Here is an 18,758-nt window from a genome sequence, read left to right on the forward strand (position 1 = left end):
GTTCAAAGTTGTTTTCTCTTTACAATGTTGTTACAATACAAATTGTTCTCTTGGTTTTACCACTTCACTCTGCATCAGTTCACACAGGTCTAATAAACTTTCTCTGAAACCTCCACCTTGATCATTTGTTGCATCCCTTTTTGTGGAGGTAGCTAGGGGAACCTGAAAAAGTCACCTCTGTTTGCCTTTGTTTCAGCTGTAAAATGGGGATAATAATAGTACCTACCTCACATTTTTTTGTGTGATGATAAAGTTAGATATTTGCAAAGTCTTTGCCATATAGTAGGTGCTACATAAATGTTGACTCCTTTCTCTTCTTAGAGGAGAATAATATTCCATTAAGTTCATATCACACAGTCTGTTCAGCCGTTGGTGTGTACCTTTTCAATTTCCAGTTCTTTGCAATCACAAAAAGCTTCGATAAATTTTTTTATACATGTAGATCTTTTTCTTCTTTCTTTGCCCTCTTAAGTTTAAATCTAGTAGTACTGCTGGGTCAGAGTATACACACTTTATTAGTTTGGGGGCATATTTACAAATTACTTCCCAGAATGACTAGATCAGTTTGCATTAGGAAAACTGGTTTTTCCTAGCCTCTCCAGCATTTGCTATTTTCTTTCCTTTTTTTCTTTTTTTGGCCCCTTTTGCTGATCTGCTGATAGGTTTTAGGCAGAACCTCAGAATAGCTTTTATTTGCATTTTTCCACTTATTACTAATTTAGTACATTTTAAAATGTTGATAGTCTTGGTTTCTTCTTCTGAAAACTACCCTATGCCTTTTGACCATTTTCAGTTTGAAAATGACACATTTTATTATCCATTCAATATACATGATATATATTTTGAAAGTAAGTCTCTTATCAGAAACTTGCTGTAAATATTTTTTCCAAGTTACCTTTCTTCCCGTCTAATTTAAACTGTCTTGGTTTTGTTTGTGCAGAACCTTTTTAATTTTATATAATCAAAATTGTCATTTTATTTTTTATAGTCCATTCTCTCCTTTTTTTTTTTTTTGGTCATGAATTGCTCCTCTATCCATGGATCCGAAAGATAATTTCTTCGTTCTTTTCTTATTTGTTAACGATGCCATAACTTATGTTTAAGTCATTCTCTCATTTGGAATCTAGCTTGGTATGTGGCATTAAATGTTGGTCAATGCGTAGTTTTTGCCAGACAACTTTCTAGTTTTCTCACTGATTTTTGTTGAATAATTAATTCATACCCCTGTTGCTGGGGGTATTGTGCTTACTAGGCTTCTGTATTTTTATAAGTTATCTACTCTTCTGATCAACCTCTCTGTTTTTTAACCAGTATTAAATTGTTTTGATGATTACTACTTTCTAATGAAATTTGAGCTCTTATACTACTAGACCCCCTTCCTTCCCTTTTCAAATTTTCCTTGAAAATTTTTGCCTTTTGTTTATCCAGATGAAGTTCTTTATTATTTTTTTGATTCTATAAAGTAATCCTTTTGTAGTTTGATTGGCATGGCACGGAATAATTAATTTACCTAATGTCATTTTTATAAGATTGGCTCAGCCTGTCTTATAAATAATATTCCTCCAGGTATTCAGGTATATCTTTGTTGTTGTTTGTTTAAATTTTTAAATTTAAAGTTTATTTTTGCCTAACTACATGTAAAAAACAATTTCAGCATTCTTTTTTCAAATTTTGAGTTCCAGATTCTCTCATTCTCTTCCTCCCCTCCCCCTCCCATTTAGAAATCAAGCAGTTTGACATAGGTTATAGCATGTATAGTCATACAAAACAACTTTTCATGTAAGTTAGGCTGTTTAAAAAAATTGAGAAAAATAAAGAAAATATATCTTTGATCTGCATTCAGGCTGTGCCAGTTCTTTCTCTGGAGATGAATAGTACCTTTCATCATAAGTCCTTCAGAATTGTCTTAGATCATTGTATTACTAAGAACAGCTAAGTCATTCACGGTAGATCATCATACAGTATTGCTGTTACTGTGTACAGTCTGCTAATTTCACTTTGCATCAGTTCATTTAAGTCTTTACAGGCTTTTCTGAGAGCATCCTTTTTATCATTTCTTATAGCGCAGTAGTATTCCATCACAAACATATTAGCTGTTCCCCACTTGATGGGCATCCCCTCAATTTCCAATTTTTTGCTCCCGTAAAAAGCTGCTATGAATATTTTGTGCATGTAGATCCTTTTCCTTTCTGTTTTTTTTTTAAAATCTCTTTTGGATACAGACTTAGTAGTGCTGTTCCTGGGTCAAAAGCTATGTATGGTTTTATAGCCATTGGGCATAGTTCCATATTGCTCTCCAGAATGGTTGAATCAGTTCACAACTCCACCAATAGCAAATTAGTGTCTCAATTTTCCTACATCCTCACCAACATTTGTCGTTTTCCTTTTCTGTCATTTTAGTCAATCTGATAGGTATGTGGTGGTAGCACAGAGTTGTTTTAATTTGCATTTCTCTAATCAGTAGTGATTTAAAGGAATTTTTCATATCACCGTAGATAGCTTTGATTAGTTTGAAAACTGCCTGTTCCTATACTTTGACCATTTATCAATTGGGGAACGGCTCTTATTTTTATAAATTTGACTCAGTTTTTCTAAATATTTGAGAAATGAGGACTTTATCAGATAAACTTGCTGTAAATTTTTTTTACAGTAATGATTACTATGCATTTCCCTCAATCCTATTTTCCCTATTTATCCTATCCTCTCTATCCTTTCACCTGTCCATTCTCAAAAGTGTTTTGCTTCTGACTTTGACCTCCCTTCCACCAGCCTCCCCTCCCTTCTCTTATCCCCTTCCCCTCTTTCCTGAATGGTATGATAAATTTCTATACCCAACTAAACATGTATGTTATTTCCTTTTTGCTCCAGTTATGTTGAGAGTAAGGTTCATGTGCTCCCTTTTACCTCCCCCATCTTTCCCACAACAGTAAAAACTCTTTGTACCTCTTTTATGTCTGATAATTTACTCCATTCTACCTCCTCTTTTTCCCTTCTCCCAGTGCAATTTTCTTTCTAAGCCCTTAATTTCCATTTTTTAGATAGTTATCCCATCATATTCAACTCATACACGTGACATCTGTATATGCATACTCCTTCTAACGCTCTAGTAATAAGGAAGTTTTTAGGAGTTAAAAGTATCATTTTCCCATGTAAGAATGTAAACAGTTTAGCCTTATTGAATCTCTTATGATTTATCTTTCCTGTTTACCTTTTTAGGCTTCTTTTGAATCTTGTATTTGAAAGTCAAATTTTCATTCATCTCTGGGCTTTTCATTAGGAATGTTTAAAAGTCTTCTATTTCATTTAATATGCATATCCATTCCCTGAAAGATTATACTCAGTTTTGCTGGGTAGATGATTCTTGGTTGTTGTGTTAGCTCTTTTGCCCTCCAGAATATCATTCCAAGGATTCTGATCCTTTAATGTAGAAACTGCTAAATCTTGTGTTATCCAGACTGTGACTTCATGATATTTGAATTATTTCTTTCTGTCTGCTTGTAGTATTTTCTCGTTGACCTGGCAATAATTTGGCTGTAGTATTCCTGGGCATTTTCACTTGGGGATCTCTTTCAGGAAGTGATCCATGGATTCTTTCTATTTCATTTTGCCTTCTGGTTCTAGAATAACAGGGCTATTTTCCTTGATAAATTTCTTGAAGGCTATTGTCTAGGCTCTTTTTGGTCATGCTTTTAGTCCAATCTCTCCTGTATCTATTTTCCAATTGTTTTTCCAATGAGATATTTCACATTGTATTCTATTTTTTTCCATTCTTTTGATTTTATTTTATTATTTCTTGATGTCTCAGGAAGTCATTAGCTTCCACTTGCCCAATCTTAATTTTTAAGGAATTATTTTCTTCAATGAGCTTCTGTACCTCCTTTTCTATTTGGCCAATTCTGCTTTTAAGGAATTCTTCTCTTCAGTGGATTTTTGTACCTCTTTTTCCATTTGGCCAATTCTGCTTTTTAAGGAGTTCTTCTCTGTAGTGAACTTTTATAAATCTTTTTCCATTTGGCCAGTTCTGCTTTTCAACGTATTCTTCTCTTCATTGGATTTTGTACCTCTTTTACCATTTGGTCTATTCTGCTTTATAAAGTGCCATTTTCTTCAATATTTTTTTGTGCTTCCTTTACCAAGCTATTGACTCTTTTTTCATGATTTTCTGTCATTTTTCTTCCCAATTTTTCCTCTACCTTTCTTGATTTTTAAAATCCTTTTTGAGGTCTTCCATGCCCAGGGGCCAATTAATGTTTTTCTCTGACACTTTGGATGTAGGAGTTTTGACTTTGTTGCCTTCTGAGTTTGTGTCACCACAGTAACTTTATATATAGCCAAGATCTTTTTCTGCTGTTTACTCATTTTCCAGCCAATTTCTTGACTTTTAACTCTGTGCTAAAGTGGGGTTCTGCCTCTGGAGTGTAGGGGGGAACCATCACAAGCTTCAGCATTTTTGTGCAACTGTTTTTAGAGGTAATTCTGGGGACATATAAGTTTTTGGTTCTTCCAAGGTGGTATGATCTCCGGAGAAGTGTGTTTCCTGACCTGTGGTCTGATCTGTGAGTAACCACAGCATTCTTTTCTTCCCTGAAACTGTGATGAGGGTCCCTGCTCCCCTCCAGCCCAAAACTCTGGTATGCTAATGCTCTTCCTCACCCTGGGATTGAGACCCAGATCCAAGTATGGGCAATGCAACAGAGTCCTCCCCCTGGTGCCAGCAAAGGGATCTCTATAATCTCCTCACCACTTGTTTACCACCTTACCATCTGTGGTGTGAGAGGTTCAGAAATCACCACTGCTGCCACTGATTCACTTGTCCCCAAGGCTGCACTGCTAGTTTGCTGGGGCCCAGTCTATACTGGTGCAGCTTGGACTAGACTGTGTTCCACTCTCACCCTGGTCTAATAGACCTTTCCTGCTAATTTTTTAAATTGTCTTGGCCTGGAAAATTGTTTCATTCCCTCCCTTTGTGGTTTCTGCCACTCTAAAATTTGTTTGGAGGCATTATTTAAAGGAGTTTTGAGGGGGAGCTCAACCAAGTCTATGCCTTTTCTCCACCATCTTGGGTCTGCTTCCTTAGGTCTATATTTGTGTAAAAAAATTTTATAATTGTATCTATATATACATACATACATACATACATACATACATACATACATATATATATATATATATATATATATATATATATATATATATATATACATACATATTCCTGTGTGCTTCTTGGTAGATAGCCTTTCAGGGAAAACAATTATAGTTGTTTTAAACAACAGAGGTTAGAAGTGATACAATAACTTCTCACGCTAAAGTCGGAAGAATACAAGGACATTCATTCCCATGGTCTTTCTGAAGAACTTTGGTATTAATTGGGAAACATGGGAGACATTGACACAGGACTGTCTAGCATGGTGTGTCCACTTCAAAGAAGGTGCTTAGCTCTGTGAGCAAAGTAGAATTGGGGTAGCTCAAAGGAAACCTGAGATGAGCAAATTTACAGACATCTTTGCCCCAAATGTTCATATGAGCTATTTGTGCCCAACATATTATAGAGCCTTCTGAGCTCATATTGGTCTGATCAGCCACAATCTGAGAAAGTGTACATTAATAATGTTCATTCTTGGTCCTCTTTGAGTATGAAGGACCACCAACCACTTGTTTTAAGTGGAATTTCTCTTCCTGTATCTTTCTGCTACATTTTGTTGGTAATAAAAAGATAATGTGGATTAATTTTGCATCCTGAAATTTTGCTGAAATTATTTTAACTCCTTTTTTATTTGATTGCATGTAAACCATTATATCATCTACAAAAATAAATTTTATTTCTTCTTTGCCCATGCTTATTTCCACAATTTATTTTGTGTTATTGTGATAACATTTTTGGCATCTCATTAACTACTAGTGGCATAATTGGGATATCCTTGCTTTTGCTTTGATCTTATTAGAAAGGCCTTCACTTTCATGGTACAATATATCATGTCTTGAGTCTGGATATAGGGAGACTTGAATTCAAACTCAGCCTCAGATACTTCCTAGCTCTGTAACCCTGTCAGGTCATTTAACTTCTGTCTCCTTCAGTTTCCTCATATGTTAAATGGTGATAGTAATAGCACCTATTTCCCAGAGTTGTTAGGAGAATAAAGTAAGATAACATTTGTAAAACACTTCAAAAATCTTAAAGCACTATTTAAATGCTAGCTTTTACTATTATAGTAAATCCCCATTATATGCAATACTGGCTTTTGGTTTTAGATATATACTTTTATTTTAAGCAAGGGTTGGTTATTCTTATTTTTTTATGATTTTTAATAGTATTTTATTTTCTCCCCAATTACATGTCAAGACAATTCATTTTACAGTATTTTGAGTTCCAAATTTTTCTTCCTCCCCTCTTTCAAAAATGGTAGGCAATTTGATATTGGTTATACATGTGCTGTCATGTAAAACATTTTCATTTTAGTCTTAGTTGTGAAAGAAGAAACATATCAAAAAGATAAAAATGACAAAAAGAATAAAATAAGTGAAAAAAGTATGCTTCGATGTGCATTCAGAGTCCATCACTTTTTGTGGTTGTTGTGTGGTTTGCCCTTTGTTCTCAAAAAGTACCATGAGTTCAGGGAGATGATGACATGACTTGCAGTTGAATTAGATTTGAGTGAGGGATGGCTGTGCAAAGTCACAAGCCTCACTTTCTCCTCCAAAGCTATCTGGGTGCAGTGGCCAGACATAGATGACTTTATCTGGATATGGATAGTATTTTCCTTGTGAGTCCTCAGTGTTGCTGAGAAGTGCTGAGTCATTCGTAGTTGATCATCATACAATGTTGTTAATAATATGTACAATGTTTTCCTGGTTCTGTTCAATTCACTTTGCGTCAGTTCATACAAGTCTTTCCAGGTTTTTCTGAAATTTGTCTGTTCATCATTTCTTATTGCACAATAGTATTCCATTACATTCATATACCAGAGCTTGTAGAACCATTCCCCAACTGACAGGCATCCCTTCAGTTTACAATATTTTATCACCACAAAAAGGACTGCTATAAATATTTTTGTACCTCTTTGGGATACAGGCGTAGTAGTAGTATTTCCTGGATCAAAGGGTATGCACAGTTTGGCATAGTTCAAATTGCTCTCCAGAATTGTTGGATCAGTTCACAACTCCACCAACAATGCATTGGTATCCCAATTTCCCCTTTTTAATGTTTTTAATAAGGCATTGATCTTGTCTCTTGTCAAAAGCTTTTTTGGTGTTAAGATTGATTTTTTTGTTCTTATTATTACCATAATCGATCATGTTGATAGTTTTCCTAATGTTGAACAAACGGCTACATTTCTAGTCTAAGTATTGTAGTGTGTAATCTATATAAATTGTGTTGTTTTCCTTACTTATTTTTATTGAAAATTTTTGCATTAGTATTTAGTAGGGACATCAGTCTAACTTTTTTTTCCTCTGTTTTGACTCTTTTAACTATCAAGACCAGATTTGTATCATATAGAGAGTTTTATAGGACCCCATATTTTTCTGTTTTAAAAAATAGTTAATGTAACATTGAAAACAGTTGATCATTAAACATTTGATAAAATGTGCATGGAAATCTATTTGGTCCCAGGTTGTTTCCTTGTTTCTTAATTTTTTTAACTTTGGCAACTCAGTTTCCTTTTTTTGAAAAATAACATTGGATTTTAAATTCCTCTGGTTTTGTTCTACTAACACAGACATTTTATATTTTTCTAAGTATCCATCCTTTTCACTTAGGTTTTCATTTTTGCAATATATGATCGAACAATTTGTTTTACTTCTTCATTGGTTGTGAATTCATCTTTTTCAAGTTTAATACAAGTAATTGGGTGTTCCTCTTTTTTTTTATCCAATCATCTTCTAGTTCGTTCATGTAGTTTTTTGTTTTCAATTTCATCAGTGTCTTATTTGATTCTCAGCATTTCTATTTTGGTGCTAAATTTTTTTTGTTAGTTTCTAGTGTTTTTTTCAGTTGTATCCCCAATTTGTTGATCTTTACAAAAGTATTTAGAGATATAAATTTTTCCCTAAGGATTGCTTTGACTATATTTCAAAAATTTTGACATGTTGTCTCGTTAACATTATCATTTATGAACTTTTCCATTGTACGGTTTTTTCTTTGACCCATTTTTAATTTAAAATTAAGTCTTTTAGTCTCCTATTAATTTTTAAAAATTTCTTCAGCTCTTTTTTGAAAATAAGTTTTTGTACTATGGTGAGTTAAAAGGTGTGTTTGATAGTTTTGCTTTTCTGCATTTTGAGAAGTTTTTATGTCACAATCATGATCAGTTTTTGTAAAGGTGTCATGCACAGCTGAGAATTATATACATTCCTTTCTGTTCCTTTTCAATAATCATCAGAGTTCTATCATTTAATGTTTCTAAACCTTATTTATTCTTGTTTATTTTTTTTAATTAGATTTGTCTGGCCCTAAAAGGGAATATATTGTGATCTCCCATCTTGCTCTGTATTTCTCTCTGTAAGACATTTAGATTCTCCTTTTAAATATTTAGATCTTATAGTATTGGGTGCATATATGTTACAAATTGATGATAATTCATTACCTATGGTACATTTCATAATTATGTAGTTTATCTCTTAATCAAGTCTGTTTTTGCTATTGTCTAGTCAGAGAAAACTTTTTTAGCTTCAGCTGAAGCATAATATATTTTGCTCCAGACTCATCCCCTTATTTTAATTTCTTGCAAATCTTTACATTCAGTTATGTTTCTTTTGAACAACATATTGTTAGGTTCTACAATCCGTTCTGTTCTTCTCTTCTATGGATTTATTCTGTTCATATTCAAAAGTGTGATCATTAATTTTGTGTTTTCCCCCATCCTATTCTTCTATACTTTTTGCCTTTTCTTCTATCCCCTTTTCCCTCAAGTAGAGCCAAGTCACAGAATCTTATCTTTTCTCCCTTTCCCTCTTCACAATTTACTTCTTGAGATTAGAGTTTGCTTTACTTATGACTGATAACTCTTTGAATCTATCCTCCTCTGTCTTCTCCCCAACCAGTCATTCAATCAATAAATATTTATCAAGTGCCATCTGTGTGCCAGGCACTGTAGTAAGCACCGAGGATACAAAAAGAGGCAAAAGACATTCCCTTTCCTCAAGGGTCTTGCAGTTTAAGGGGGAGAGACAAAATGCAAACAAATATCTACAAACTAAGCTGTATGCAAGATAAATAGGAAATAATTAACAGAGGGAAGGTACTAGAATTAAGATGTGTTGGGGAAAGCTTCCAGTAAATGATGGAGTTTTAGTTGGGACTTAAAGGTAGCCAGGGAGTTCTGTGGTTGGAGTGCTGGGAGGAGAAAGCAATCCAGGCATGGGGGAGATCAGAGGAAATGCCTGGAGCTGAGAGATGGATTGTCTTGTTTGTGGAACAGCGGAGAGTCAAGGGTCACTGAATCAAAGAATATGTGTCAGAGAATAAGGTATAAGAAGACTGAACAGGTGGGAAGGGGCTGGGTTATAAATGGTTTTGCCTGCCAAACAGAGCATTTTGTATTTAATCCTGGAGACAAGAGGGAGCTGCTGGTGTTTGTTAAATAGGGGAGTTGATAAATTTGGTCTGCACTTATCACTTTAGCTATTGAATGGAGGATGGATTGGAGTAGAGAGAGACTTGAGGCAGGTAGACCCAACAGGTTATTAAAATAATCCAAGTGTGAGGTGATGAGGGCCTGCACCAGAATGGTGGCATGGTCAGAGAGAAGGAGGCATATTCAAAAGATGGTGCAAAGGTAAAATCAGCAAACCTTGTGAACATATTGGATCTGGTGGGGTGAGAGATAGTGAGGACAAAGATGACTCCTTGGCTGTGGGCCAGAAGCACTGGGAGGTTGGTGCTGCCCTCTATAGTGATAGAGAAACAGACAGAAGAGGAGGGTTTAGAGGAAAAGATAATGAGTTCCATTTTGGACATATTGAGTTTAAGGTGTCTACTGGACATCCACTTCAAGATGTCTTTTGGACATCCATTTCGAGATGTCTTTTGGACATCCATTTCGAGATGTCTGAAAGGCAGTTGGAGATGTGAGGTTGGAGGTTAGCAGAAACGTTGGGGCAGGAGAGGTGGATTTGAGAATCATCTGCCTAGATAGTAATTAAATCTATGGGAATTGATGTGATCACCTAGTAAAGCAGTATAGAAGGAGAAAAGAAGAGGACCTAGAACAGAACTCTGAGGGATTGCTATGGCTACAGGATCGAATATAGGAGAATAACCAAAGAAAAAACCCCAAAAAACCCACAAAACACATATGATATGCTGCAGAAAAGTTTTGTAATAACACTTGGATTGAGTGATAGTAGCTCATGGTTATGGATAGTGTGACATCAAATTACAGTCAATATGTTTATGGATGACTTTAGAAAATAGTGACTTCTGAGACCAATACTTCAAACAATAAAGATGAATGAAAACTTTGAGTAGCACAAAAATTTTCCAAGTGAGATCGCACTTCTTTTTAACACTGCTGACTTGTAGCCCATTCATGCTAACAGTGAAGGGGACGTACTGACTGATGAAGGTGATTTTTTTCTTGTCCTTGTTTTGTTTCTTCTTTTTTTTTAATGTGAAATTTAAATGCTTATAATATAGATTTTTGGACTGGAACTAATTCCTTGAGTTAGAGTAATGTGTAATTCTGACAATACTTCTGAAGTTCAATATTTAATTAGCATTATAAGAAATTCATTGTAACAAGTCAGTTATCCTAAATGTAGAAATTAACTTTAAACTGAAAATACAGAGTGTCCCTAAAGTCTGGACACATAGGAAGTCTCATTAACCATTTCACCAAAGACTCTGTGTTATTCAGCAGCTTCTTTTTCTGGGGTATGCTAAAGGAGAAAGAAAGTGTACTCAATGAAAATCCAGATGCACCACACTTGATTGAACACATAAAGAGTGAATGTGCTAAAATTGACAGCATTGTGGAGTTACTGCATCGAGTTCACGTGAATCTTGCAAAGCACATCAACCTTTGCATCCCAAATGATGGAAATCATATTGCAGATGTTATTTGTTAATATTCCAGTTAAATAAAATGTTGTTGAAAATTTCATTTCTTTAAAATATGCATTTTTTCCTATGTGTCCAGACTTTAGGAACACCCTGTAGTCGATACTTTTCACATATAGCTGATTTTGATTTTGTTTTCTTCTCTTTCGTTTTAGAAAAGGAGACGGAGGATTGACCGAAGCATGATAGGCGAGCCGACAAACTTTGTCCACACAGCTCATGTAGGATCAGGTGACCTGTTCAGTGGAATGAATTCAGTAAGCATAGTTTTGACATATGGTGTAAGATACATGAATATTGAGAGCCAAAGATGGAATCTGTATGACGATTTAAATGTTCTCTAAATTTTGAAGTTTGCAGACAATATAAAAAGGTTTATATGATGCAGGCAGATGTGTATCACTTAACCATTCTAACTCCTATCCCCTTTTACATATTTTCCTGACTCTCCACCTTCCTCCTCTTTGTTTCTTCCTCTGAAGTGACATTGCTGCCTTATTCCTTTAATATAGGAACATTGAAACATAAAGATGTAAGTTCAGAAGGGAAGCTGCCACCCTTCAGGTTTCCATGTTTCCGTTCCAGTGTAGCGCTGGTAGCAATCCGTTGTTTGCCAGAGTCAAGAGTTTAAAGTGGCTAAACTGTGATTTTGAAAGTCACTACTTCAGAGAACAACAATTTTAAACAGTTCCTCCTTTATACGTTCTATTTGCTCCCTTCGATTTAAGTGTCTTCTGTGCAGGCATTGCTGTAAAGTTTATTTCCTAAGTCTGCTTCTGCCTCTGCTTGATGTTATTATTAAGAAATTTTTGAGTGATACATTTATCACCACAGGGCACGTGGTGATGCTATAAACAGACTATTAGAATCTTCACTTATCCCTTCATCCATATGAGCAAATAACCTATGGAGAGCAAAGGTATTATACCTGTGAATAGGATACAAGGGATGTTAAATGTTTAAAAAAAAAACCCACACATAACTTAAACATTTTACTTTTATCTGGAATATGTTTTAGCTAAAGTAGAAAGAAAATATAATATTTTAATCTTTAGATGTTTTAGGGAAATGTTGGATAGTCCTGAAAACTGCAAATTTACCGTTTTGTAATAACTCGAATTTTCATTTGAGTTTCTCATTTGTGAGTACAAAAAAAAACAAAACACTGGGCTGGGAATTGGAAGGCCTGGGCTTTGCTTCTAGCTCCTGTATTAGCTAATTACATGACCCAAGTCAGTCAAGTTTCTGGATTCCTTTTCTTCACTTACAAAATAAGGTGATTGAACTAGTTGAATCTCCTAAGTTCCTTTTCAGTCCTAAATTTCCAACACTCCTATTTTTTCAGATGAGTGAATTAATGCAGGATTTTTTTTTCCTGTTCCCAAATTACGACTCCTTTGTTTGTCACCTTGGGAAGGAAAAAAAAAGACCTAATTAGGGAATGGTGGCTTTTTTATAAATTGGCAGGTGGGAGTCTAGACTAATGTCTATCAGAGTATATAAATTTGCCACTTCGATTGCTCTATAAGCAAAGGGATACTATTTGTAGATTCCTGGAAAGAAAGCACCGTGATCACTTTTAAATTTGCTTGAGAAGTACTTGGCTTTATGTGACTACTTTTAGGAAGGAGCAGAAGGAGATGTTACATCACCATCAAAATACGGTGCTGGGATTGCCTTTGAACTCTTGCCTCTGTGTAGACTGGGGAGAACATCTACATAGAGTACCTTTTTATAATGTAGTCATGTATGCCATTTGTGAATAGTAAACAAGTAGCTTTTAATTCATTGAATGTATGTTTTTCGACTCGTTTCTTTCAGTAAGAAATGCCCCCAGCTCAGACAATTTCAAGTATACCTTCGAATTGAATCCCACTTTATGACTTTCACTCTGGTTTTGTTTGTTTGAGTTTTGTGTGCACGTCCCTCTCAGAGGTGTATGCAAAAATCCCAGAAGGCATTTCACTCCAGCGGAGCTATCTACCATTGCAATTTAGTGTTTTATGTGGAACTGTGCTATATAATTTTTAGGAGCCAACAGTTCCATTTACATAAACATGCTTCCAAACAGGACCAGAGAAAGGAGCTTAATTCTTCTTTCAAATGAAGTTTACTGAAGGGCTGACAATATGGATATCCAATATATATATAATTATATTAATATATAATATATATAATAATAGGGTCTTTTGTAACCTTACATATATATGGGATTCCTTTTTCTGAATGATACTATTGCTGATCCTAGTAACATTTTTTCCCATTAACCAAATAGGAACTTTCTTGGAAGAGGTAGGGTACTCGGCCTTAAAAAAAATAATCCTTTCTATCTTCAGCTTAATTTACAAGAACAATTACATATCTTATATTTTATATATTAGAAATCATGCAAATCAATATTCTCATTTTACAGGTGAGAAAACTAAGACCCAGAGAGGTTAAGTGCTCAATACTACACAACTATTAAGGGTCAAAGACCAAATTTGAAGCTAATTTCTCTAACTACAATTTTACTGTTCACTGCACCGTAATCTCAGAAATGGAATCAAAATATGGGGCTCTCAAAAGACAGTGGAGAGATACATAAATATACATACTTTGCAAAAAGTATGAAAGATATGCATTTTTCTCAAAAGAAAATATTTTATCTTTTTTAAAAAAATATTTTATCTTAATATTTGTAGTTTTCCACCCTGAGAAAATAACAAGTATTTAGCTAGCCAACCTTAAATAGCTCTTAGAAAGGAGTATTTACTAAAGTATACTACGAGATCAGTTAGTACAACCCTTCCCCCCACCAATGCTGTAACACACTCTCCCACAAGTTTGTAAGAGTCTTGAGGAAAGTGAGTTCAGTGTGAGATAGCATATAAGGCAAAGGGTTAGCTTCCAGTCGCTTTAAATCCTCTTCTCTCACTTATGAGATGTTCAAGAAGTTTCCCTTAGGCATGGTATGGTGTCTTTCCTGGGCTCCTTATGAAACCATGATTCAGTGTCCAGTCTGTGCTTAGCTTCTCAACAGATATATTGTCATCAGGTGATCTGAGGTTGCTGCTAGGACGACTATAGCTGGATGGGAAATCCAGCATCTTCTGAATTCTTTGGAGCTCTCAAGATAACCCTCTATCCAGAGGGGAGGGGGAGGAAAAGACCTAGCAGGGGACCTGCAGCCTAGAGACTATATGTAGCCTTCTACGTCCTTGGATGCAGCCTTTTGACTGAGTCCAAGTTTTACAAAACAAATCCTTTTATTAAGGGGATTTGTTCTGTGAAGTTGGTATACAAAGGGCCACACTTGAGGACCTAGAGTGCCACATGTAGCCTCAAGGCTGTAGGTTCCCCACCCCGATTGGGCCAAGGTCAGAACTGAAGCCTATCCTTTCCCCTCACTCCCCAGGCCATTCTTTCTTAGAGGTTTGTTGAAACACTCTCCCTTCTACTATAACTTCCCATTGCAAGCTAAGGTTAATAATAACTTTCATGCAGGATCCAGAGGTTGTGACAACACACTGGAACAGACTTCCTGTCTAGAATCATTCGACAAATGGCTCTCAGCAGACTTCTGACATCTTGTCTAAGGAAGGGGTTCTTAACCTGGGAACCATGAAGTTTTTTTTTAAATATTTTGATAATTATATCCTAATATAATTGGTATCTTTTTTAACCCTATATAATTTGTCTTATGCATTTAAAACGTTAATTCTGAATTTGGTCCATAGTCTTCACTGGACTACCAAAGGAGTTCATGACTCCAAAAATACTAAGAATCTCTGGCATAAGATCAATGACTGCAGTTAGTTGATTGATGAAATTAAATGGGATGAGATGTGATTGAGTAAATTCACCCTACCTTACCCGCAAATATATTTTGTTCACCTTCATTTCCATAAATATGCCCTACCCCCAATAAATTTTTTTAAATTCCTTTTCTGTTGAAGAACAAGATGTTCTCATTTTAATCTTTACCCCAGAAAAATGATATTAGAGATCTTGATTAAATCCAAAGAATTCTTTATTCCACAGATTTCTTATCATTTAAAATGGCTTCCTAAAAGTACCCCCACAAAGAAAAATCCCAGGAATGTCATAGCCAAAATGTAGAACTCCTTAAAAAAAATACCACAAACTTCAAGACAAAACTAATTCAAGTACCAAAACCATAGTTAGGATCAAACAAGACCTGAAAAGAATGAAAAAAAAAGAATGAAATAATTGCAAGCAAAAATAACTTATCCTTCCCATTCCCTTCAACAGGGAGACAAGCATGGAGGGGGGTGCTGGTGGGGAAAGAAAACAAAAGGGAGCATAGTACTGGGAGGGAAGAGTCACAAAACAAACTTCCTTTTTCTGAAAGATTAAAAGGGGGAAACAGAACTTAAGGGGTACCTTTGATTGCCTCTTAGGTGATTAGAGAAAGGTACAACAGATTATGGTAATGGAATATTACTTTGATGAAACAAATTATGAAAGATAATTAAATTTAGAAAATTCTGGGTAATATGAACTGATACAGAGTGAAGTACGCAAAACCAAAACATTTTATACAAGAATAGTAAAATTGTAAAGAAAAATTACTTCAGAAGGCTTAATAACCATGTTTCTTAAGGGACCTATGATGCAACATGAAGCCTTTTGACAAAGAACAGATGGACACAAGGTACAGTAAGATACATAAACATACATTTTTGGACATGGATATTTTGCTTGAGAGGGGTAGCAATAGTGACATTTTTCAAAAATGCACAGAAAAGAACAAAGGAAGTTCAAAAGGAAATACAGAAAAATAAGACAGTCCTGAAAGTAACGTTTGTTGTGTAGTCATTCAGTCGTGTCCAACTCTTCATGACGCTGTGAATCTCTGTCCATGGGATTTTCTTGGCAAAGGTACTGGAGTGGTTTGCCATTTCCTTCTCTAGTAGATAACTGATCCATAGGTCACATAGCTTAGAAAGTTTCTGAGGCTGTTTTTGAATTCACATCCTCCTGTCTTTGAGCCCAGAACTCTATCCACTGCGCCACCTAGCTGCCTAAAGTAACATGTAGAATTTATTATATACATTTTTTAAAAAAACACAGATTTGTGTATTCCATGTTCTTTTTGTATTTTGCTACATGTATAGAAATGATCTTTTGGTTTTTAAGTTCCAAATAAAAATAAAACTAAAAAAAATTATTGATTGTATAAAATATCTGGGAGGCCAGCTACTAAGACATGCAGAGGAATCATGTAAATACAGTTGCAAAGCACTTTAAAGAAATGGAAGGACCTAAATAATCAGAAATATTAATTGCTCATGGTTGGGTCATGTCAAAAATAAATCACTACTTAAATTATGTGATAAATTCAGTGCCATTTCAAACTACCAAAGGATTATTTTATAGAGCTAGGAAAAAAACAAAGCAAAACAATAATTCATAAGTAAAAATAAAGGTCAGTACTTTCAAGGGAAATGATGGAAAAAGTGAGAAGGAAAAGAGGCTTTAGGAATCAAACTATACTACAAATATAGATTATTGATAAATCATGAAAAATATTTGGTGCCACTTTAAAAAATAGAAAAGTCAATTCCTAGAACAAATTAATTACAGAAGACCCAGAAACAATTGAACACATGTAGCATAATGTTTGATAAATCCAGCATCAACTATGGCCTACAGACAAAAGCAGCAAAATGGCCTATTTGACAAAAACAACAAAAAATCATATATCAGTAGATGCAGAAGAAGGTTTTGACAAAATATGACACCCCTTCCTATTAAAAATTCTTGAAGGCATAGGTATAAATGGATTTTTCCTTAAAATGATAAGAAGTGTGTACCTAAAACCATCAGCACCCATTATCTGTAATGGGGGTAAGCCAGGGGCCTTTCCAATATGATCAGGAGTGAAACAAGGATGCCCATCATCACCAGCATTATTCAGTATTATACTAGAAATGCTGTTAATAGCAATAAGAGAAGAAAAAAGAAATTGAATAAACCAGAATGGGCAATGAGGAAATAAAACTATCTCTTTTTACAAATGTTATGATGCTATACTTGGAAAATCCTAGAAATTCAACTAAAAAAAATAGTTGAAGCAATAATTTTAGCAAAGTAGCAGGATATAAAATAAACCCACATAAATCATCAGCATTTTTATACCTCACCAACAAAGCCCTATATGAAGATATAGCAACAGATGGTTCATTTAAAATAACATAGACAATATAAACTACCTGGTAGTATGCCTGCCACACTTTTATACTCTTAAACATCTATTGGAACTTTGCAAACATAAGAGCAAGAATAAATCCTGTGCAAACACACATGCAGCTATGGCTATACAATCCTTCTAAGAGAGATGAGCCTGTGAAAGGGAATAGTTTTAAACCAGTCCTAACAGTGTTGCAGTTTCTCAAAGCCGCACACTAGGAGAAATGAAATTCGTGCTTCTCTTTATAGTTCAAGCCTAGTATATACATTCTACTATTAGGGGGAACAAAGAAGATTCATTTCTGAAATACTTTTAATTATCAAATATTATTTCTTTAAAGTACTGTAATTTTACACACAACACTTTGAGAAAACAACATCCATACAATCCCATCACTAGCCGGTAGCACAGTCACATTAAATTAGAAATCAGCTTCAGTCTTTTTCTGCTTCTTGATTTCTGAAATATATAAACAAGAGCCATTCTACAATAAATATATGGTCAGAGAATAGAAACAGGCAATTTTCAAAACAAGTTCAAGCTATCAATATCTATATTGAAATGCTCCAAATTACCTATAATATGGCAAATGTAAAATAGCAAAACAAGGTGCTCTCTCACACCCACAGTTTGCAAAGATGACCAAAAAAAACACAAGGAAAGTGACAATTCTTGAAGAAGCTATGGAAGTGCAGGTACCCCAGTCCATTTTTTGTGGAGCTGTGAAGTGGAAAGCAGTTTGGAACTGTACTCTCCCAATCACTAAACTGTGCATTCCTCGGTTCGATTACCAAGCTTATACTCCCAAAGAAATTAAAGAAAGAGAGAAGTGACCCAATCGTATACTTTGTTGTAATGAACTGGAAACAATGAAGGCGCCCAACATTTGAGAAATGTCAGAACAAATCATAGTATGTAAACGAATATTATTCCATTTTAAATAGTGATGAAAGAACAAGATTCAGAGAAGCCTGAGAGGATATATATGAATTGATGCATATTAAAGCGAGCAGAACCAGGAGAAAAAAAATTTTAAGACAATTAAACTTTGTAAAGAAAGATATCTATGAAAGACCTGAGAGTTAGGATGAACAAAAATGACCAATTTATGACTCTAGAAGACTGATCATGAATTATGTTTGCTAACTGTCGGCAGAAAAGTAATGCACTAGGGAATTCATAGAATAGTATACATGTTTTTCAGATACTGCCAATATATGAATTTGTCTTGCATAATTGTATTTATTTGTTACAGGGAAAGCTTTCACTTTTCATTTTTGGAGGGGAATATTTGAGAAAAAAGATTGGTTATGTAGGGAGAGTATAAGCAAAAATGGGAAGAAAAGAACATCAATGAATCATCAAAAATAAACATGATAGGATTATTATAATATATTATTACTTATGTTTATAATAGAAAGAAGTTGTGAAGGAAGACACAGAGAAGCAGAGCAGTATTGAAACTACCATGTTAAATTTGAATGGTACAAAACAAAAACAATAACC

The 18,758-nt window shown here is 34.8% G+C and overlaps 1 protein-coding gene across 2 annotated transcripts in view; it reads left to right on the plus strand.

Moving 5' to 3' along the window:
- Positions 1-18,758, plus strand: part of CDC42SE2 (CDC42 small effector 2) — a 128,379-nt gene that overhangs the window by 101,583 nt on the left and 8,038 nt on the right. For both annotated transcript variants that reach the window (XM_036737584.1, XM_036737591.1), the window contains one exon: positions 11,212-11,313. In XM_036737584.1, the coding sequence (XP_036593479.1) occupies positions 11,212-11,313 (102 nt within the window). The remainder of the gene's footprint in view (positions 1-11,211; positions 11,314-18,758) is intronic.

The sequence above is a fragment of the Trichosurus vulpecula genome, chromosome 1 (genome assembly GCF_011100635.1).
Source record: "Trichosurus vulpecula isolate mTriVul1 chromosome 1, mTriVul1.pri, whole genome shotgun sequence".
In the NCBI taxonomy this organism is placed as follows: Eukaryota; Metazoa; Chordata; class Mammalia; order Diprotodontia; family Phalangeridae; genus Trichosurus; species Trichosurus vulpecula.